This window comes from Hydra viridissima, unplaced genomic scaffold, assembly GCF_058129835.1.
Source record: "Hydra viridissima isolate aposymbiotic clone 2 unplaced genomic scaffold, HvirCarnegie_v1 scaffold_17, whole genome shotgun sequence".
Classification (NCBI taxonomy): domain Eukaryota; kingdom Metazoa; phylum Cnidaria; class Hydrozoa; order Anthoathecata; family Hydridae; genus Hydra; species Hydra viridissima.
Window position 1 is genome coordinate 1,019,299 of NW_028324316.1, and position 24,724 is coordinate 1,044,022.

General features: G+C 30.3%; 1 protein-coding gene and 1 pseudogene across 1 annotated transcript; one reads left to right on the forward strand and one right to left on the reverse strand.

The window, feature by feature from the left end:
* Positions 1–5,527: 5,527 nt before the first annotated feature.
* Positions 5,528–20,687, forward strand: LOC149876954 (transmembrane emp24 domain-containing protein 7-like). The gene is made up of 3 exons (XM_090074713.1): positions 5,528–5,805; positions 6,819–6,936; positions 20,258–20,687. The coding sequence occupies exons 1-3, from the start codon at positions 5,650–5,652 to the stop codon at positions 20,608–20,610; spliced, it is 627 nt and encodes a 208-aa protein (XP_089930839.1). The 5' UTR covers positions 5,528–5,649; the 3' UTR covers positions 20,611–20,687.
* On the reverse strand, positions 16,355–18,913 carry LOC149876955 (uncharacterized; annotated as a pseudogene).
* Positions 20,688–24,724: the final 4,037 nt, after the last annotated feature.

Sequence of the window (24,724 nt, forward strand, 5' to 3'; positions counted from 1 at the left end):
ATTATGGTAAATTTACGTTTTGCAGCTTACAAAATATGATATTAAAAAAATGGCTTATAAAAAAAAAAACTTAATCTTTTGTTGGATATCCATTATTTATGCAGCAATCCTACGAAGCATTGAGTCCACTAAATTGCCCAAATCTTCAGTGCTGATCACTTGAAACCAGGACTTGATTATGGCCTCTTTTAATTGTCGCTTGTTCCCAGGTTTTTCTTTCCTTACAAGTTTTTTCAGTCGAGACCACAGGTTTTCTATCGGATTCAGGTCCGGACTGTTTCCAGAACACTTCAAAACGTTTTTCTTTTTGGCTTTAAACCAAGTTTTGACAGTTTTTACGGTGAGGCATGTAGCACTGTCCTGCTGCAACACACATGTTTCTGTTTTGCCCTCAAACAAATCATCAATCGATGGGAGTATTGTGGCTTCTTATATGTTTTCTTAGTATTTTTTGGCGTTTAAAATCCCATCCACAATGTGGATGCAACCCTCAGCATCTCTGGTCATGCATCCCCACACCATTACACTTATGGGATGCTTCATTGTAACCAATGTGCACTCAGGTAAAAGATCTTCACCGGGCCTTCTTTTCACATAATTGATTCTATCACTTCCAAAAATGGATATTTTGCTTTCATCACTCCAAATAACTCTTACCCAGTCTTCCTTTGTCCACTCCTTGTGTTCTTTTGCCCAAATCAAACGATTCTTTCGTTGTTTTTTGTTTAAATATGGTTTTTTTCTGGGCCTTCTTGCTTTTAAACCATTTTTAAAAAAGCCTTCGGCAAATTGTGCTTGAACCACGGCCTACTTAATAACAGGCCTGAAAGACGCGCAAAAAAAAAAAAAAAACTGTAGGCGGATGTTTGTCAAAACAAAAATGGAGAAAGTTTTGTGGTTTTTTTAGTTATATTTTTAGTGTTATATATATATATATATATATATATATATATATATATATATATATATATATATATATATATATATATATATATATATTCAGTCATGTATATAGATATAATGCAGTAATGTATTTACATAATATGATATACTACACAATATATATTTAAAATCAATTGCTTATAATTATTTGATAGTCAATATTATTTTATTTGTATTTTATGTATTTAGTAATCTTTCAAAACAAAAATTACTATATCATGCCTTTTAAATGTTGTGTGACTGGTTGTAGAGGAAACTATGATAAAGAACATAAAGTTAAACTTTTTCGATTACCAAACAAAAACCGTAATCCTCAAGAAAGAGAAAGATGGATTAGATCTATTCCAAGAGAAAACATTCCAAATAGTCCAAATACATTCATTTGTGAAAATCATTGGCCAGTTAATTATGAAACTTGTCAAATTCATGGTAAAATTCGTCCCTTAAATCCACCAACTATTTTCATCTGTGTATTTCAAAGTCAAATTCCTACACCTCCACCAACAAAAAGAACAACAACAAAATCACTACCATCTACGCGTAACATGAAACCTGATGAAATTTCAGCTCACTTGGATTTGTATGAAATTAGTTGTTTTGATGATCTTTGCCTAAAAGTAAGCAAAGAAGTTATTCCATTTCCAGTAACATCTTTTACAGTGGATGATGGTTTAATAATCCAAAGTAAGGATTATATTGATACCTCTGCTATTCCACAGTTTCTTTTAAAAGTTAAAATTGATATGCGATTTGAAGGTTTTCATTTTGGATCTAGATGCTCTATTATACCACTGTGCAGTAATCGAATACATAAAATTACATCTTTCTTACAAATTTTAGAAGCTATTAGATATTTACATTCCGTTGAAATGGATCATAAAAAAAACATTATCCTACAACAAGTTGTTAGCATGCATGCATTAACATTTGTTGGTAATAAAAAATATTCTCCAGAAATTCTAAGTAGGGCTTTTGAGTATTTTTCAATTTCAAGATCTCTTTACAGTCGTATTAGAGATGACTATGAAATGCCAAGTATTGTAACACTTGGTAAACTTATATCTAAGGTTAGTAAGCTAGAGGATTTTGATTTCCTCAACAAATATTTTATGCAACTAGAAGATCCTCGTCAAAAAAATGTAATTATTATAATCGATGAAGTTTATGTAAAACCACAACTAACGTATCAAGGAGGTAACTTATTTGGAAAAGCAGTAAATAATCCAGAACATTTTGCAACCACTGTTTTGAGTTTTATGATTTGCTCATTATTAGGAGGAAAGAGGTTTTTGTACAAAGCACTGCCAGTGTATCGTTTAAGTGCTGATTTTCAATATGAACAAGTTGTAAATATGTTAAATTTGATTCGTTCATGTAATGGCATTACTGTTGCAATTTTATGTGATAATAATAAAGTAAATCAATCATTCTTTAAAAAATTCAATTTGATTTCTCCATGGCGCACAACTGAAAACATTTTTTTGCTCTATGATTATGTACATCTAATCAAATCTATCAGAAACAATGGGTTAACTGAAAAAATGCAAGAGTTAAAGTATTCTGACTGCGGCCTTGAAAAAACTGCAAAGTGGGTTGACTTGAAGAAGCTGGTTGAGTTAGAAAATAATTCTATTGTGAAACTATCAAAGCTTAATGAAATTTCTATCTGTCCAAAACCTATAGAACGACAGAATGTTGCTTTATGTCTTAAGATTTTTTGTGTTGAAACGTTAACTGCATTAAAAATTCATCCAGAAATTCAGGATTCAGGTGGAACTGTTGATTTTATAGAAAAAATTGTAGACTTTTTCAAAATCCTAAATGTAAAAAGTCAGTTCGAAGACGTTAAAACTAAAGACTTAAAAAGGGCTGTCTTTGATAACCCTAACGATCAACGATTAGATTTTTTACTTGATATAGCAAGTATGTTTGAAAAAATGGTTCCTAAAAAACAAGGACAAAGAGTAAAACAACTTACCAAAGATACTGCTCTTGCTCTTGCATACACGAGTAGAGGACTGGTTGAGTTAACTAAGCATCTCCTCAGCACTTCACACGAATATGTATGTCTAGGAAATTTTTCTAGTGATCCCATTGAAAAAATGTTCAGTAAGCTACGTCAAGGTTCTGGTGGAACATATTTTATTAATGTTCAACAAGTTTTACAAAAAGTAAACATTAAGAAAACAAAGCTTCTCCTTGATTTAAACACAGATTTTGATGGAATTCAAACATGTTGTGAACATGCTTGTTTGAAATGTGGATTTTTGCTAAATGATGACAATACCTTCAATGTGTTTCATAATCTTTCAAATATGGAGTTAGCCTTGTCTAAGTCTGTAAAAATGGCTTTAGTTTATATTGCAGGATACATCAGTAGAAATGATGTAGATGAATATGATACGCAGTTCTATTACAACGAATTTGGAGAATTTACTAAAGAAATCAACAGAGGAGGCTTGAAGATACCTGGAGACAATATGTGTCAATGGGTGATTTATTGCTATGTATTTTTTCATCACATCATGTCATCAGTTTGTAGGACAAGTTTTATAAATATAACAATGATGGTAGCAGAATTTTATGGATTTGAAAACATAGATAAGTTTCATGGAAAAATACTATCTAACATATTATTTAACAACTATAGCAAGCTTTACTCACCTCGATCGACAAAAGAACCAGCTTTAAAAGTACTTAAATTGTCACAAAAATGATCATTGCGGAGCAGAAATGTAAATGTATGTAAAATATGTTTTGTGAAGTTGTAGGGTTTGTGAAATTTGAAAAGATATTATTAAAGAAAAGTGTTGTTTTTTTTAGTAATCGATTAAAAAATGTTATCTTATTGTAAAAGGTTTTTAAAATAAACAGCTCTCAAAATTTGAAAACAAGCAATTTAGCAGCTAGTGTAGCGAATTTTAAATTTTAACTCAACTTATTTGTTTACAAAATTGTTTAAATCGACATATTTGTTTACAAAATATCCGCCTACAGTTTTTTTTTTTTTTTGCGCGTCTTTCAGGCCTGTTATTAAGTAGGCCGTGGCTTGAACTAACCAAAACTCCGGCGGCCTCTAAGGGCCTGTTTATATGGAAAGTGGGTTGAGTTGTTTGCCGAGCCAGCCCGTTTGCCGAGTTATCGACGTCATCAATGTTTTAATTTAATTTTGCGTTTATATGATTAAACGAGCTAGCCCGGATAGCGAGATCTCACTGTTTTTTGCCGAGATCTCGGCAAACGGGCTGGTTAATTTTTTATATAAGTTTGTACGCATGCGTACAAATTCTAACCTTTTCTAAATTTGAAAGCTTCCGCGTAAAATAATAAATTTAATAATAAAACTGGCAACTTCCGTGAACTTAAAATTTTTGCTTTTATAATTTTCCAAAGATCCAGTATCTTTTAAGTGATATAAAGTAATAGTTACTTTTTTATCTGCTGATAGAGCTCTAGAGTTAGGCGAAAAAGGGTCAGGAGATAAATAAGGTCTTAACTCTGAAACCAGATTCATGAAAAGAAATCGTGAAAGCCTAAAATTTGTTTTCCATACATCAATGGGAGCTACACCAGTTATTATATTATGCCACCATAAATCAGTTCTGCCAGTTTTAAACCAGCAACTACGATTTTTTCTTTTAAGGCGCCTCTCTCCTGCTTATTTCATCTTTTAAAGTGGTTGTGATCGTTTTTGTGAAAGAATAATAATTAAAAAACTATCAAATTTAAATTTGTAAAGCTGATATAATACAATTAGGCTTTTAAGAAGCATTATTTGTTTTACAATACCAGTTAAATAATTGTTAAAATGCAATGTCTTTTTTTGTCGCTAGCCGCCATCTTTAAAGTTATTACTTTACCAATAAAGAGACCAGCCCTGCTAGAAAAAGCCAAGCTGACCTCGATATCATTTTTAATTTTTTTGGCAAAAATTCATATAAACGCAATTTTAAAACTGGCTCGTTTTCTGGGCTAGCTCGGCAAACGGGCTAGAGGGACAATAATTACTAGGTAAAGTTGAGTAAAGCTTCATTTTTAATTATAACCCTCTGTTACCCCAAACATTTAAAAATTTTCTTTGAAGAAAAACTGCGGTTTTTACACGAGTATATACGATACTGACGAAATTTCCAGTATGAATTGATTTTAAATTCGTTTTATGCTTAAGCTCAATTTAGATTTTACGTTTGAAGCATGGCTTGAAACTTCAAGTAAAATTCTTGTTTTTTAGCCTTAAAGTCAATGAAGTTATATCTTAGTAATTAGGGCATTTTTATTCGAAACTCAATCTTTTCTTTAGATTTTCTAACTAAATGTCATTTTATTGTCATCCAAATTATCCTAATGAAGAAGAGTGTTTAAATTGTTTTTCATCATCAATATGAAATCAAAATCCCCTTATAAGTAAAAAGAATTGGTTCCAAAATAACTTTTTTCATAAAAGAAATTGTTCGCCACGTCTGTGAATACGTCCTTGGTCGTCTTTAAAGCTATGGTTAAACTCAGATACCATTATTAAACTAAAACCCTATTAACTTTTCTCTTTAATGGGTTTGAGCACTATGAATGTTATATGGCTTCCGAATAAAAGTATTGAACGTGTTTTTCTTCGGGACCGTTCGGTTTAATCTCATATTTGTATGTTTTAAGTGGCGTTGTAAATGGTGAAAAATTAGATATTGATAAAACTTTTAAGACGTTATCAATATGCGTCAAATAAAAATATTAAGTTATCTTTTTGTTATCACTTGTTCAATAAGTTTTAGTTGGTCGGAAGAGCTAACTTTTGAATTAGAAGACAACGCTCGACAATGCTTTCATGAAATAATTTTGAATGAAACAAAATGTACCTTAGAATTCCAGGTAATTAAGATCTGCACAGCAATAGTTGTTATATTTGTTTTTATACATAAAAACTATCCTGCCACATTATACACACTAGTAGCTAAACAATTTATTTGTGTTGTTTATAATACCAAACTAGATGAAAGATGATCTTTAAACATACACCTACTATAAAATTATTTTCCTTTTGATTGCCATTGTAATATATTGCTATAGTTTAACTATAGCAATATTTTACAGTGGCAATCACTAGGAAATGAAACTATAATACCTAATTTTTGCATTTTTACGCAAAAATTTGGTATTATAGTTTCATTTACTAGTCACTTATTATTGAAGCTGTCAAAGTTAGGGTTAGGATTAGGTTTAGTTTGAACTAAAGTTAGTTTGAATCATAAGTCAAGCGCTACCCCTGACCAATTCAAAATAAAATAACTATTCATAACTTTTACATTTAGGCCACTAAAAATCATATAGTTTTTACCTTTAGATTATTTTGTTTGAATTTTTTTTTAAAATGCATTATTCTATTCCTTATACTTTTGAGTTGTCTTTCATTGATTCAATTCTGTTAAACACAGTTAAGAATGCATAGATGGACAGAAAATGAAAAAGGTTTAAATAACAAAAAATAGATTTTCTTTAATGACTGTTAAAATAGCTATTATCTTAGAAGCATTTTGAGTTATATAAACTTGAATTCTCTGTTAAATACAGGTTCATTTTAAGAGTTTCTTTTTTTTAGTTTTTAATAGTTTCTCAAATCATTTTAGAAACATTTTCCCTAGTCATTCTCCCTTTAAAAGTTCACCTTTTAAGATAATAGAAGATATATGAAGCTATTATCTTACTGTATTGACTTCTAATTAAGAAATTATTTAAATAAATTATCTTTTGTAATAGTTACCCTTATTTATCAAAAAGTTGAGTTTGACAAAGTTATAAGATATTTTTAAAAATATATAATTACATTTTTTATGAATTAACATAGAAAGGCTTTTGTGTTTTTTATTTTTTTATTTTTAACTTAGGTTATAACAGGAGGTCATTATGATGTTGATGTCTTTCTAAAGGACCCAGATGGTCAAATTTTATACAATGAAAAAAAGAAGCAATATGACAGTCATACATTCACTGCTAATAAAAAAGGTTTATGAGTTTTTAATTTGGTTGAGGTGTTTTTTTTTTTTTCAATCCTTTAAAAATATTATATGCTATAAAATGCTATAAAAGTGTAATTTATATACTACAAAATAAAATATATTTGTTAAATTTAAGATAACAGGGAACAGTTGAAATAGCATATAGGCCCCCAGATTGTTGCAGGCAGGAGTCAATCATTTTGGGGGCCTTTTTTTTTAAATACACAATATTATTAGTCACCACCTCAAACTGCTTCAAAATTTCTTTCTTGTATTGGAATTGACAAGTTGGTACATTTGAGTCATCTTCAGAATCAGCAAGTAGAGGCTGTTAGCCATAAACATTGGTTCATGGTAACTTCCAAGCTACTTGAATGTGAACTTGGGAGATTTATCTCCAAGAATGCCAGCAGATCACAGAGATAATTGTAATCTCCTTTCTAAAAGGTGTTCATATAGAGAGATAACTCCTTTATATCCAAGGCCTTGGATATAAAGGAGTTATCTCTCTATATGAACACCTTTTAGAAAGGAGAAAAAATCCAAACCCAAAATCCACCCAATTACTAAAGAGCAAAAACCCACCAAAAATCCAACTTACTGGGTTTTTTATCTCAAATTTTTTATTTGTAGTTGTTTCATTCAATTTAATTTCATTCAAATTATTTTCCAATATTCATTCAAATTATTTTGCAAACTTCATTTAATTGAATTTCCACCTACACTCAAGATTTAGTGCTGCTCAACAATTGTTCTAATAATAATAAGATAAGGAGTTCTATATCTCATAATTGAGACATTTTTTTTACTTGGAGTAGTAATACTCAAACTTAAAAATTTAAAACAAAGTCATCAAACAATTAGTAATCAGAATTGTGCATCTTGATCCTAAATGTCTATAAATTTTTTTAAGCATTTCAGCTTTTTCTCTTCCTTCCTAATTTTGATGATTTCTAATTTGCTCTAAGTATTGATAAAGGATGAGAAAAATCTTTTAATCAATCCAGAGCTAGCTGGACAAGTGTACAACTGCCTAAAAACCTTGCAAAACTTTCAGGGTATTTTGAAGACTTAGATTCATTATTTCTTGCTGATGTTGCTGATGTTTTGCTTTTTCTCTATCATTGAATAAAGATCTTGGAAAAAAGTTTATGTTTTAGTTTAAATGTATAGTAGCCAAGCATAAATTTGGGATAGACTTTATTCAACCATGAACATGGACTAATTGCTTTCTGAAGCCTCTTTAAAAGATTATCTTTGTACAAATCCAATTTTTCATCATGTTTGAAGTTTTGCCAAATCTCAACTGCTTCAAACAATTTTGTATCATCTACCTACAACTACAGCAAACACAATAATTTATAGTTATGTAAATAAAGTTAACGATGTATGGTGGCAGAAATATGTACTTTTAATATTTTTATTATCATCAATTTTAAGAAATCCAGCTACTAGCTGAATATACTGTTTTATTAACCTTATCTAATGCAGCTCCAATAATTTTTAGTTGTGGTTGTAATTTTATTGCTTCTCTCGGTATGGATAAATTGTCAATTAATTTTCCAATCGAAAGATCAATAAACTCCATATGCTTGCATCAAATTTTGACATACAGGGAGTGATAAGATATGTATATCTTTATACAATCTAATTGGAAGTTCCAATAAGTATCATTAGGTAGCTGTGGTATCAGTCCACTTTTTTCCATAAACCATTTCTATAGTATAGTTGATTAAAAAAAATTTAACAAAGAAATATTAAAAAATGATTTTGGTGTAAATTAGCCAGGACCTCTTTTGACATATTTTTCACCATAGAATTGTATTATAGAACGTTATCAGTTAATCAAAAACAATCTAGATTTTGGTACACATGTGTGGTTGGTGATTACAAAAAAAATTTATGAGTTTCTACAATATGCTTTAGTATAGACTTTGGGGAGACATCCTTTTTAATTGAGTTTAGAAAATGAACAGAGCAGCCATATGTTATCAGCTTTGGGGTTTCAACCTGCTAAAGTTCTCTCATTTTAGATGTTTTTTTTTTTCATTGTCAGTGATACTGAAAAGTAAGCATCAGAGTCTCGCTATGGAAAATATTGTGTGGTCACTAGATCAGTCTTTTTTATGATACTCATCCTATGATACTGACACCAATACAGAATTGGCATTGGTGTTGGAAGGACTGTGATTTCCGATACCAACATCAAAATTTTGTTGTTGGTAGTATTGTTCATACAAGACTTCTGAGACTCTAATGCTTACTGAAAATATTTAAGAATGAAATTATATATATTTATATTTGTTTATGCAAGTTTTCTTATCATTGCATACTATTTTGATAAGTTAATTTAACCTAATTCATCCTGAACAGGTCTATTCAAATTTGTTATGTAATGCAAATTGATTACTTTTTCATTTACCTTTACTAAGAATTCTGAAGATATCCATTTTGTATTTGGTGGCTGGTATCAGGCTTTAAGTTTTTTAATCAGTTTTGTAAATTCAAGATTTTCTACTGCATTGAATGGTATTTTTGCTAAAAAGAAAACCTTGCAACTTGAAACCCAGTTTATCCTTCTGTTTACTTGTTGTTGCAGCAAATCTAGAAATCAATGTTTGCAATTTCATCTTCATTGGAGTTGAATGAAGAGTAAGATGCATTACTAATAAAGTTTAAATGATCTTGCTCTTCATCTTCTGATTGGTTAGACTTACTTGATGCTGCAGATGTAGATGGCCTTGAGTCTAAAACTAATATATTGCTAAAGTCTTTGGAATCATTAGCACTTCCTTTTTTCTTTCTTCTGCACCTATCTAAATGACTCTTAATTCTCTCAATTTTTTAAATTATGTTCTCTTTATAATAATTACATATTACTCTATTGGATTAATCACTTAATATAGTCACTTCATTCCACTCACTTGCCTCATCTTCCCCCTGAATGATACTTTGGGATGTTATAGAACAGAAATAGAGATATCTTAAAATTTTAGTTATATTTATAATCTACTTATTATAAATCTAACTAAAATTTTAATATAATATCTCTATTTAAAATTAATTTTATATTTCAAAAAAAAAAGAGCAACCTAATTACAGGTTTGGTCAGAAAGCAGTAGCGATCGCTTTCAAATACTGACCACGGAAATAATATTTAGTTGTGAAAAACTGACCAGGCTGTTTAGTCGTTTTGAGAACATTTCAAAAAAAAAAAAAAATGCAAAAAAGATTATTGGACCGATGAGAGACAATTACAAAAAAAAAAAAGAAAAAGAAAATAGCTATTAACATGAAGGAACTTAAAGCAAAATAAATTACAATTAGAACAAATATTTTCGAAACATTGCTCTTTTATAATTTTTTTATAAAGTTAAGCAACATTTTTTATATAAAGTAACATCTTACGATTGCTTAATAAGGAAACAAATGTTCCTTTAATTTATCAAAGAGTGTAATATAATTTTTATAAATAAAAACTCTCAATTTTTAAAATTATGTTCTCTTTTTTAATAATTACATATTACTTTATTGGATTAATCACTTAATATAGTCACTTCATTCAGAGTATAATATAATTTTTATAAATAAAAATTTTTTTGAAATGTTTTCAAAAGGACTAAAAAGTCTGGCCAGTTTTTTGCAACTAAATATTATTTCCATGGTCAATTTTTGAGAGCAATCATTCACGCTTCCTGACCAAGCCTGTAATTATTAATAAAACTATAGTATAAGACAATATACCTGTAAAAATTAAAAATAGCTTTTAAATAACTATAAATTATCCAAGTTTGTTACTAGAGATTTGTACCAAACTAGAGATTTTGTTTTAGCAAAAACCCAGTTGGGTTAAGTTTTTGTCAACCCTGACCAGACCTGAAGGCAAATAGAGATGATGAATCTCTACAAATAAGATAAAGATACACTAATGGCAATCTTTTTCTTGTTTGTAGAGATTCCTTATTCCTTAGTGTTTTTCTTTACAATATGTTGCAAAAGTGTACCACAGTTTTTAGACCTTATTTTGCTTGTGCTCTCCTCCATGAAGGTCTGTGCCTCTGAAGATCATCCCTCTTGGCCTCATCATCCCTGTTGTCCCTTTTGGTTAAAATAAAGAAGATTATCTTTTGAATGATAAACAGGACATTGCTTTCAAAACTGTTCAAAAAACTGTTTACTCTCTCCTTGTAGCTGCCCTCTTGTCGATCTAGTGTTTTAAGTATTTTTAGATTATGATACTTGTTGACTATCTCAGTAATTCTGATCTTGCTGGTTTGCTTATAGGCAATGAAGGTGCTGTCAAATTCTGTTTGTTGACAAATGCCCTTAGAATACAGATACCTGTGACTAACTAATTGGTATTCTCATCATATTCTCCATCAAAAAACTTGGAGGATCTCGAATAAGTATTTCCAAAAGCAATTGGATAGCGAATTTTGAATTTTGTCTTGATGATCCTAAAAAGTTTATTAATGAAATCCAAAATGTACCGTTAAAAAATTTAGCAAATGTGTTAATGCAATAACTTAAATATAGTTAAGTATTTAATGAGTTCTAAATTTGGGTGGTGTTCAGATTAAACCAGTAATTCCTGAATAGGAAACCATTATTAGTAGAACTGCCTCTTCTTTCTCAATATTTGTTTCTGGTGGCTTAATCTGATATAAAAAAAGTGTAAAGCTAAATGGATTTTCTTTTCAGATTTTGCATAACACTTTGATTTCTATATATATATTTAATATTTAAAAATCAAAATTAAAAGTAAATAAACTGCTGCGTTTTTTTTCTACATGGTTTATTTTGTTCTACATGGTTTATTTTATTCTACATGGTTCTTTGTTGATACAGAGAGAAAGAGCTTTTTGATGTTATTTCTATTTCAGTACTTAGTTAATTTCAGGTTTTCAGACTTACATCATTAATTCAAATTATTGTACATTAATATTTGTTAAGGTTAAACAGTTATTTTTAAACAATAACATAAGGTTGGGTAATTCCATGTAAAAGTGGGACACTCATTTCAGTCACCCCTTGGATTTTCTTTAAATTTTAACCAGTGGTACCTTTTAATAAATAATGAAAAAATGCAAAATTTGAACTCCCAAATCCAAACGGTTCAAAAGTTATGGCATTTTGAAATTCAACTTAAAATGCCCTATTTTTTTCCACTTCCGCCATTATGAACTTTGTAGTAGAACTTTTAATTAAATAATTTAAGATCTAGTGGAAAAATTTGGCTAAAATTTGGTACCTGACCATTTTTAAGGGTGCTGAATTCAAAAATGTAGATAATTTAGAGATATTTAAATTTTTTGACAGTTATTTTTTTATTTTAAAATGGCCAATCAATTTTTTTTCCTGTTACCATGGGTTGCCCTTTCATTAATTCCTGGAGTTGCCCAAGTCTCATCGATTCCTTTTTTTTTTCAAATGAAGTAGATGTTCTTAGGCTATTTTTATAAAAAAGATGGTTTTGGTTTCTTAAAGCATAATAAAGATATGTCATTTTGAATTTCAGACAAAAAATTTCTTTATTTGGCTACTATTCTCTTTTACAGTGATACTTTTTGTGTGAATAACTTAAGTTCTAGTAGAGAAATATGACTGAAATTTGGTACCTGACCATTTTTAAAGGTGTTGAATACAAATATGAAGAGATATTAACCCAAATCCTAATCTTTTAAAATAATTTTTAAATTTTAAAATGTCAACAGTCCCTTTTTTTTCTTGTAACCATAATTTTTATTTCACTTATTTCTGGAGTTGCCTTACTCTTATTGTGAAATAACAGGGTTCCCACAGTCCTGGAAAGTCCTGGAAAGTCCTGGAATTTGATGAGTGTCCTGGAAAGTCCTGGAAAGTCCTGGAATTTTTCATTTTGTCTCTTAAATCCTGGAAAAGTCATGGAATTTTTTAAATTCAAGGATTTAAATTTCAAAGTTTTTAACCATATTTTTAAGTTACATGGGTTCCATAGTTAAAATTTTAAACTAAATTTTAAGAGGTTAAATTTTATAGTTCTGATTTATGAATAATATCATAATCAAGTATATTTTCCCTCTCACCAATGTAATCATATTTTGATTAAGATAAATATTTCAAAATGTAAAGTATAGTACACAGTTGGTTGCTTCTACTTAATATATCTGTAAAAATGCTTGACATGATAAGAATTATATGATTGATTGAGAATTTTTCATATTTTTAATTTTTAAATTAGTTAAATGTTTACAGCGTAGTTTAAATTGCAGTCAGTTTTTAAAATTATGTTTAGATTTTTTCACAATGTTTTTTTCTTTCAGTGAAATAAATTTAAAAAATGCCTAAGAATGAGTGTGTATTTCAAGAAAAATGGTTATATGATGATCAATTTAAACCCTGGGTTCGGAAGATAAATGAAACAATAGCTAAGTGTATCTATTGTTTTAGTAAAATCAATGTTTCTAATATGGGAGAGGCTGCATTAACATTGCATATGAGAAGCAAAAAGCAAATACAAAGAAAACCTTTAGAGCAAACCATAAAATCATATTTATCACCTTTAACTTCCCCACCTTCTATTCTAGAAACTTGTTCTGAAGCTATATCACAATCAAGCAATTCAAAAACAATTGACCAATTGTTTATAGAATCGTTGACACTTGAAGCTGAGATACGCTGGGTTTTAAATACTGTTTATTCGACACATTCAATGAATACCTCATCAAGTTCTGGAGAATTGTTAAGAAAAATGTTCCCTGATAGCAATATTGCAAAGACATTTCAATGTGGTCGAACAAAGGCTGGGTATGTGGCTACATATGGACTTGCTCCATATTTTCGAAGTGAGCTATTATTGACCCTTTCAACTGCTCCATATTACACTACTTCGTTTGACGAATCACTTAATCAAATATTTCAAAAAGGACAAATGGATATTTTAGTTTTGGAAAAAAAAATCTGATATTGTTAATACTCGATATCTTAATTCAGAGTTTATGGGACGCTCCTCTGCTGAGGATGTCTTAAATACATTTCTCAGTGGTGTATCCGAAATTGACAAAGCAAAGATTTTACAAGTGTCTTCTGATGGTCCCAATGTCAACTTGTTATTTCTCAAAAATTTCAGTGAACAAAGGCAAGAGGAAGAACTAAACCCTCTTATTGATATAGGAACATGTGGTCTTCACACCATTCACGGAAGTTTGAAAGCTGGTGCCAAAGCAAGTGCCTGGAAAATAAATGATGCTTTGAAATCAATGTGGCAATTCTTACACGATTCACCCACACGGCGAGAAACTTATGAAAATATTGCTGAAACACTGGAATATCCACTTCAATTTTGTGGACACAGGCGGTGCGAAAATGAAAACTGTGCACGAAAAGCTGAATCTCTTCTTGATGGTTACAAAAAATTTGTAACATACGTTAGTAGTCTAAAAAAAAGCAAGCGACCTGACGTCAATAATAAAAGTTGGCAGATACTAAAAGCTATGATACATGATCCAATTTTACCAGCAAAATTGAAGTTCTTTGAAATGGTATCTGAGAAATTAAATGCCTTTCTAAAAAGTTTTCAAACAGATAAGCCCATGGTACCATTTATGAGTGCTATTCTTAGTGATATTATCAAGGACTTATTGAGCCGATTTATTCTCAAAGATGTCTTAAAGAAATGTGATGCACTTTATCAGCTGCTTCAACTTGATATAAATGATAGGAATATTCGAAAACCTCCAGCAGACATTGATATTGGATTTGCTTCTCATTTAAAACTTGACCAAGCTAATGTAGCTTCTACCGATTACAGAGTAGTTGCATTTAAAAGTGAAGCTGGGGAGTTTTTAGCAGTTCTGTTGACACATCTTTTTGACAAGTCCCCATTAAAGTTTTCCATTGTACGCTCTGCTATATCTGTAAATCCAATCCAAATGGCCATTGATAGCAAACGAAGTAACTGTGTCAAAAATTTTTCTGTTCTTTTACAAAAATTAGTAAATTGTAATCGTCTGTCAACAAAGTCTGCGGAGCTTGCAAAAGAACAATACAAAAAGCTATTTGAAATTGTTGACATCAACAAAAGCGCATTTCAAAATTTTGACCTTAAAAATGATCGGCTTGACCAATTTTATTCAGACTTCATTGGGAAAAATACAGCTTATGAAGAAGTTTGGAAGGTTTTTAAATCAAATCAATTGAACGTGGTTTTAGTATAAATAAGCAACTTTTGGTTCAAAACTTGAAGGAGAAATCCCTTGTTGCTTTACGTATCATTGAAGACCACCTTTCATCTTCGGGAGAAACTCCTGAAAGCATCAAAATTACCAAAGAAATGCAGCAACATGCTAGAAAAGCAAGCAGCTCATACCATGAAGACTTGAGAAAAGAAAAATTAAAAAAAGAAAGTGACAATGTGGCGCTAAAGCGAAAGATTGTTGATGATGAGTTAAAAGCTGTTCGGGCAAAACGGCGACTTCTTCAAAGTCAAATTGAGTTGTTATCTAACGAGTCGGACAAACTTGCCATTGACGCAGAAAAGAAAAGTGACTTTTCGCTTTTAAAAGAGTCAAATAAACAAAAAAAGTTATGTAAAGCAAAACAGAAGGAAATTGATGAGTTAGATTTGATTGAAAAAAAGCTGAATAAGAACTAGACAGTATTTTCCATCTTCCATATAAGGCGAAACTGCGCTACACTATTATATACTTTAGTTTTTTTGTTTTATTAGAAAGATTCATGAAAATTTTAGTTTCAAGTGGTAATAAAGTTTTTTATCTTTTTAAATGGTTTATTTGAAAGGAAATTTTCCGAATTTTTTTATAGCTAAATCCTGGAAAGTCCTGGAATTTTTTTTTTTTGGGGGAAACATCCTGGAAAAGTCCTGGAATTTTTTTCTGAAAATCCTGGAGAAGTAGGAAAATGGTCCTGGAAAGTCCTGGAAAGTCCTGGAATTTTGATTTTTTTTTTCTGTGGGAACCCTGAATAAGATGTTTTGGAAAAGTTTAGGTCTCTGTAATAAAATAAAAAATTATATTGTTTTGCATAACTTGCATATTTATAATCAATATTTTCAAAAGTATACACGGAAGTAAAATTTACTATATAGTAAATTTTATTTCCATGTTTACGTTTTATTTTTTAATTTATATTTATGTTTTATTTTTCAATGTCTTGTATATACAAGACATTGAAAAAATAATTTCTTTTTTTATTATTCTAATAATTAGGTATTATTTCAAAACATTGGTTGCATGCTAAAATTTTAGCTTACATGCTCAAATGTTGTGTTAAAAAATAAGAAACTAAAATGCAAACTTTTTTGAAAAATATTATAAACCTGCTTTATTGAAAAAAGCTCAAAAATAAAAATGAAAAGAAATAACCAAGTATAACTAAAATTGAAGTTTATATCATTTAAATAATGAAAGTAAAATATTAATTAACTTTCACTGAAAAGATAAAACTTGTTCAAATAGAGTTTCATCTTCTTTTGAGATTTGGTACTTACGCCCAGAAGATGATGAAGGTGTTTTAACAAGAGAAATGACATTAATTCTTGGCACCCAGCAATTATCATCCCCCTTTGACCAGTAGTATGACTGATTTGGATAATGTGGATGCATAAACTTTACTATAAAATCATCATTCTCTTTATCAACTTCAGAAACCATACCAAGCCAGTAAAAATCATCATATTTGCAAAATAGGTATTGTGACATCATAACATTGTCAATTTTAATAATTCAATATTTTTGTTTTTTGAGGAAGTCAAATGTTAGTGCAAAATCATCATCATCGGATACCCTTTTCATTTTTATAATTGAATGAGAAGATGGTATAAATTGACAGTATTCAAACATTGCTTGAGAAGACAGTATATGACCTGTGGTTGGACTCTGCAAGCTAGCTGTTGCAACAAGCCTTTTAACAGTACCACCTATTCCATCGCATGGAGATTTGCCATGGCTTGTTGCAAAGAAATTCCAGATGCAATGAACAGAAAAATCTTGAGCGTGGTGACATAAATTGAAAAAATGTTTGCAGTTTTTATACTGCTCTGCACAGCCATCAGAAAAGTAATGAATTTTTGTAATTGTGGGACAAAGATGAGTTTTTATATGATTAATGGTTTTATGCATAACTTCATTGATAAATCCAACATCATGATTCAAATCATCTGAAAATACACAAAAAGAAGATATTTCCAATTTCACTTTCTTGTAGTAGATGACAACTGGATGAAGGGAACATTGCTCCAATGGTAACTCTATCTCATCTTGTACTACAAAAGTGTAATTCTCTGCAAAATCTGCCAGTACAATAGCCTCATCAATACTAATTGTTTCTTTGAGATTTTAGATAGCTAGATAGCTATCTAAAACTTTAGATAGCTTTAGATAGCTAGATTATGATTTTGCTATAAATGAATGAGAAGTAATATTATCAAGTTTTTCACACAGGAGCTCTATGAATTCATTTAATGGAAGTTTTATTGTTAACAGTTCAGTTCTATCTGTTGTTGTCCACTGTTTGAAATCCACTGACTGTTCATTTTCATCACTGTCATATTGCTCTTTTGGATCATCATTTTGTGTGAGATACTCCTGGAAATAATTTTGGGAAGCTTGTATGCCAGGACAACTATTGCATCGTTGAATCATGCAAACTTTAGATTTTCTGCTGCAGACAATCTTTTCAATGATTTCATGGTAAGATGTTTCAAGGCCTATAGCACTCAACATTAATTTAACATTTTGGTGTATTGTACACACACTAACAGAATATGTAACTTTTGGACCAGCAATGCACCATTTAGGCCGAAGACTGCAAAATTTAGAAAAACTCTTTTTATGGCCTGGGTACTTTGTATTATATGCCACATAGCTTTACAAGTTCTATAACATCTTTACTGATTCAATGTGGTTCAACCAGATCAGGGTATGCTATGATGCCTTTTTGGTTGCATAAAAGCTTTGCATTTTGAATTTTGTGTTTGGACACTGAAAACTCATCTGCTGCTTTTCTGATAGACCAAGATTTTGGGGTTAATGTCAAAATTTGAAGTTGCTGCCTTCTGTTAGAAACCTTAAGTTTTTCTTTCATGCATTCTACAAGGTAGTCTAGATCAAGAGCTTTGGTTTGAATTTCCTTTAGAACTTCATTTTTTGGTGCAACAAGATTGGATTCGGTTACATCCAGAGCAGTTGCAAGCTTCTTAATAACTGCTTCTTCAACCTGCTTTATCTTTCTCTTTCCAAGTGAAGGCTTGTTAGAGGTTTTGGGTAAATGAACTTTTAGAGGAGACACTTCAGGTTTGCATAAAGTACTGTTGAGCAATGATCTTGTTGATTCCAGTGTAATTTCTTTTTCCATATTATCTTCAGTTAATTTTATCTCCAACTCGTTCTCTTCTGATTCTTCACTTGACGCTAATTTATGTCTGCATTGTGGACAAAGTTTTTCACCTGGAACTATGAATTTGCCTTTACTGCATAGGTACTTTGCTGTATCCAAGTTGATTTCACGAAGGCTACCTAAAAAAAGGGAAGAGCTCTTTTAATATAAATAAAAAGTTTAATAAAGCCTTAAAAAGTTTAAAATTGTATGGCATTTAATAGTGCACTTTCAGAAGTCAGCTAAAAGGTTAAATGTAGCTAAAATAGAATTTGGCTGCCAATAATTTCATTATTGTAACTCACAACATTTTCAAAAAACTAAAAGTTATGATTACTGTAAATACCTTTTATAACTTTGTTATGCGTATTAAATGGATTGCAGCATTGTGTTAATTTAGTTGTATAACGCTTCAGATAAATATGTTTATGATGGAGACAAATTGTTGGTTTGACATTTATCATTGAGAGCCCAGTCCTCCACATTAATATTTCTCTTTCATATTCAGGAATATCTTCAAAAGGTTCAATTCCCAGCAACGATGTATATGTTGTGAGATGTCATTCACTTTCTAGGTTGATTCCAATGAAGCACTGTTGGCTGTTTGCCATGACTAAGAAGCTGAATTACCAAACAAGATTTAATAATTAATCTAAAATTAAAATAATTTTTTTTCATTGAAATTTGTTATTGTTAACTGTTGTTTCAAAACTATATTTAGGCGATATAACTGACGTCCCAAAACTATATTTTTACATCACAGCAGGCTATATCACAGCAAAACTATATTTTTCTTGATAATTCACTTCACAAAACTTTATTTATATATTAAAACCAACCTTCATAAACTTTTTTACACACCACAATTGAACCCATGACAGTTAGGCAATTTGTGAAAATATTACCCCGTTTTATGGTTAAGTAATATTATACCATTTTAAAATTCAAAAATTGTTCTAAAAGATTAGGATTTAGGCTGATTTCTCTTCTTCTTTGTATTCAACACCTTTAAAAATGGTCAGGTAACCAAATTTCAGTCATATTTCTCTACTAGAACTTAAGCTATTCACACAAAAATTATCGCTGTAAAAGAGAATAGCAGCCAAATAAAGAAATTTTTTGTCTGAAATTCAAAATGACATATCTTTATTATGCTTTAAGAAACCAAAACCATCTTTTTTATAAAGATAGCCTAAGATCATCTACTTCATTTGAAAAAAAAAAGGAATCGATGAGACTTGGGCAACTCCAGGAATTATTGAAAGGGCAACCCATGGTAACAGAACAAAAAATTTGACTTGCAATTTTAAAATAAAAAAATAACTGTCAAAAAATTTAAATATCTCTAATTTATCTACATTTTTGAATTCAGCATCCTTAAAAATGGTCAGGTACCAAATTTTAGCCAAATTATTCCACTAGATCTTAAATTATTTAATTAAAAGTTCTACTACAAAGTTCATAATGGCGGAAGTGGAAAAAAATAGGGCATTTTAAGTTGAATTTCAAAATGCCATAACTTTTGAACCGTTTGGATTTGGGAGTTCAAATTTTGCATTTTTTCATTATTCATTAATAGGTACCATTGGTTCAAATTTCAAAGAAATCTGAAAGGGTGACTAAAAAATTTCAATTTTTTGTCTCACTTTTACATGGAATTACCCGGTTATTATCTATCATAATGGTGCTTATCTTGTACTAAAAAGTACTTAAGCTATTCATTGCAAAAAATCACACAAAGATGTCCGAATTCCTTTTGCTAGTTGATAAAAATATAAAAATTTTTAAGCATAAAATACTTCTAAGGATTTTACGAAGAGTGAAAGTAAAAGTTGACAAAAAAGAAAAGGTTATAAGGTTTCTATCTAATTTACAATGAAATAAATTTACCATATTTCACTTAGATATTAATTATTAATTTGTAAGCTTGTTTTGTTAACTTCTTTATTTAATAGGTGAATACTTGTTCTGCTTCAGCAACGAGTTCTCCTCTTTTACTCACAAAACAATATACTTCGACTTTCAGTCAGGGGAAGAACGTCCGTTATCACCTGGTATTGGTGACCACCATACTGCTCTAACCATGATCGAAACCTCCGCGTTGTCAATTCACGAGTCCTTGAAAGTAATTATAGATTATCAAACTCACCATCGGCTCAGAGAGTCGACATCCAGAGATATGGCAGAATATCTTTATGAGCGAGTACAATATTGGTCACTTGGACAGACTCTAATTATTGTTTGCGTTGCTGTCGGTGAAGTAATTGTGCTTAGGAATTTTTTCTCTGAAAAACGTGATCGATTGTAAAATTATTCATATTTTAAAATTAACTCAACATCTTTTGCTAGATATGTTTATAGATGAATTATATACTCCCTCGTCGATAACGTTTTTTCTTCCTCGTAAATTTTTTATTTGTAGTTTTAATGATTTTTGAAGAGTTTTAAGACGTAATTACAAGTACTTCATAGAATCTTACATTTACTAGTATGTGACAGTCAAATATTGATTGCTCTTCTTGTGAAAAACAACTCTTTAGCATAATTGAATATGCAAACATATTGCTCGATGACTAAAGTTTGTCAATCTGCGATTTTATTATCTTGATGGTTCTGAGAGAGCTGACAAGGAAAATCCAGGGAGAAAAGTACGATGGAGATGTTGAGAATGATAACTACGTAATTATGTAATACAAATTACGTAAGTGCGTTCATGTGGAACGCATTATAAAAACGTATATAAAAATAGAAAGTAAGGACTTCGAAGAGAGATTAGAATTCGCGTTATATTAAAAGTTGTAAAAAAATATCTTTATTGACTTATCTTAAAATAATATACATAAATAAACATATACAAGGGTTATATGCTTAAGCGGATCACAACAATTGGCGACGAAGATAAAAACATGGCAAAAGCAATTAGTAATTTACCAGGTATAGAACAATTTATTATAAACGAAAATGATACAACAAATATAGATAAACGCTGGGAAATATGGAGAGAAGATTTTGAGATATATATATTGGCAACAGGAGTTACGCAAGAGGCGCAAAAAAAGGCATTATTGTTGCACTTAGCTGGAAAAGATATAAAAGAAATATACAAAACTCTAAAAGGAAACGATACTGATCAATACAATGTAATGTGTGAAAAACTCGATCAATATTTTAAACCAAAAAAAAACATCACGTATGAACGATATATTTTTAAGAACATAAAACAAAATGAAGAGGAGAGTACTGTGAGCTTTGTTACTCGGTTAAGAAAACAAGCCGAATATTGTGCGTTTTCAGATGTCGCTGAGGCAGTAAAGGATCAATTTATATCAGAATGTCAATCTGTGAAACTGAAGCAAAAACTTCTCAAGGATAGAGAAATAAACATTGATAAACGTGTTGAAATAGGTCGCAATATGGAAATATCAAAACAACAAGCAAAAGAAATGTCAAATAAGAAAACAAATCAATCCACAGAGGAGATTGATGTGGTAGATCATTTAAAAAAATTAACTATTTCCAGAAGACAAAAACAAGCAACAGATTTAAAATCAGGAAGTAATCAAAGTGAAAATATAGGTAAAAGAGAAAATGACTTGTTATGTTTTCAATGTGGGGAAAAATATTTTATTGGACATCAAAAAGAGTGCAAAGCTAATGGAAAAACATGCTATAAATGCCAAAAGAAAAATCATTTAGCCATTTGTTGCAGAAGTTTTTCAAAAACGCCTTACAGGACAATACAGCAAGTTAAAGAGATAAATAATAAAAACAAAAGTGAAAGCAGCTCAGAAAATGAATTAGAGGAAGCTCTTGCCCTAACATTTAGTTCAAAACAAAGAGGGCAATCCTATAAAACAAAATCAATAAATGTACTGGTAGAAAATGTTATAATAAAAATGGTTATTGACTCAGGTTCTAGTGTGAATTTGATTGACAAAAACACTTTTGAAAGGATTAAAAACCACAATCCAAACTTATTACAAAAAAAATCATCAACAGTAATATTTCCCTATGCTTCAACGCCTCTAAAGTTGATAGGTTGTTTAAAGGCTGAAATTGAAACAAAAAACAAAATAACTACCAACAAAATCTATGTTGTAAATAAAAATAATGTTGGAAATATCATGGGAATTGAAACGGCAAAAGAGCTGAATATTTTAAAAATTGATGAAAATGGAAACTTTGTGCTCAACAAAGATAATGGTGTAAATTCAGTGGCTAAATCAAATGAAACCAAGCAGCACTTTAATGTGTGTAAAAATATTGATGATGAAATTAAATTTCCACTAAATCAAAAAGATAATAGTTTGCATTATTTTGATGCAAATTGTAAAGTGACTTTGAAATTCAAAAATGATTTATTAAAGTTGATTGCAGATTATAAAGATATATTCAAAGGACATGGTAAGCTAAAAAACTTTCAATGCAAACTGCATGTAGATGAAAACATACAACCAGTTGCACAAAATTTACGTCGCTATCCTTATCACCTTCGAAAAGATATTCGAGCAGAACTAAGGCGTCTTGAAGAGGCTGACATTATTGAAAAGGTTGAAGGACCGCAAGAATGGATTAGTAATTTTGTAATTGTACCAAAAGCAAATAAAACAGTACGATTATGTCTTGATGCTAGAACCATCAACAAAGCAATTAAACGCGAAAGATATCCAATACCTACATTGGATTCCGTAATAGATGAGATGTACGGTTCAAAAGTATTTGCTAAGTTAGACATGAAAGAAGCTTATACTCAATTAGAGTTAGATGTCGAGTCCAGAAAGATCACAAATTTTCAAACAGATGAGGGAGTTTATAGACACAAAAGATTAGTATATGGTATTAACAATTCATTCGAGATTTTTCAAAAAACGATGGAACAAAGTTATGGTAAAGTAGATGGAGTAAAGTTTATTAGTGATGATATTATAACATATGCATCAAATGAACAAGATTTGTTAAGGAAGTTAGATTTATTGTTTATCAAAACACGTGCATTAGGTTTAAAGCTAAATAAAAAAAAGTGTATTTTTGCTCAAGAGAAGATAAAATTTTTTGGTATTGAAATATCCAAAAATGGTATTAATCCTGATCCAAACAAATTAGAGGCTATCAAGAATGCAAGACCACCAACAACTTTAAGTGAGCTTCGTAGTTTCCTGGGTTTATGCACATATGTGTCAAGGTTTATTAAAGACTTTAGTGAAAAAACAACAGCATTACGTGAACTATTAAAAAAAAATACAAAATTTAAGTGGGTCAAAAAACATAATGATGCTTTCAATATGCTTAAACATGAATTATCAAGTGAATCGGTTTTGGCTTTTTATGATCCGCACAAAGAAGTACAGTTAATTACTGATGCAAGTAATCATGCTATAGGAGGAATACTTTTACAAAAAGAAGGTATTGGAATCAAACCAATCTGCTACATAAGTAGGTCACTGACAGCAGCTGAGTTAAAATATAGCATTACAGAAAAGGAAGCTCTTGCTTTGGTATGGGCAATTGAAAAATTACATTTGTATCTGTATGGAAAAAACTTTAAGGTCGTAGTGGACCACAAACCGCTCAAGTTTATTTTTTCATCCAGTTCTAAAATAAATGCACGCATTTATTTTAGAACTGGATGAAAAAATAAACTGATTCTCCCTTCTTATATATTATGATTTTGACATAATATATAAGAAGGGAGAAGAGAACATTGCAGACTTAATATCCAGAAACTGTATCCCAAATGAGGTACCCAATGAGTCAGATGAAAATGAAGTGGCAGCTTATGTAAACTTTTTAGTGACAAAAATGGCACCCAAATCAATATCAATTGAAGATATAAAAATGGAGACAGCAAGAGACATCAGTTTAGTTGCAGTAAAGAATGCATTAGTGTCTGGTAAATGGCATGACAACCCAATATTGGAACCATATCGTAGATTTCAAAATGAGTTAACTGATCATGAGGGGATTATATTAAGAGAAACAAGAATTGTCTTACCAAAGTCTCTTCAAAAAAGAGCTTTACAAATTGCACATGAAGGACATTTAAGTGTTGAAAAATGCAAAGGATTATTGCATCAAAAAGTGTATTGGATCACTATGAATAGTGATATTGAATCACATATTGAAAAATGTCTTGAATGTCAGGCCAACTCACGCATGCCAGGTCCTGAACCAATTAAAATGTCAATTCTACCAGAACATGTTTGGGATGAATTAGTGATGGATTTATTTGGACCATTACCATCAGGAGAGTATTTATTTGTTATAGAAGATATATATTCCAGATACCCATTTGTTGACATAATAAAAATCACAACAGCGCCAAGTATCATAAATAAACTAGAAAGACTGTTTTCTATATTTGGTTATCCTAACAAAATAAGAAGTGACAATGGTCCACCATTTCAAAGTGAGGCTTTAAAATT

Bases quoted from the DNA above. Each gene is read 5' to 3' on its own strand.
- LOC149876954 (XM_090074713.1), top strand. From the start codon at position 5,650: ATGCGTCAAATAAAAATATTAAGTTATCTTTTTGTTATCACTTGTTCA. The intron at 5,806-6,818 runs GTAATTAAGATC...TTTTTAACTTAG, and splicing joins AATGTACCTTAGAATTCCAG to GTTATAACAGGAGGTCATTA. The intron at 6,937-20,257 runs GTTTATGAGTTT...TTTATTTAATAG, and splicing joins ATTCACTGCTAATAAAAAAG to GTGAATACTTGTTCTGCTTC.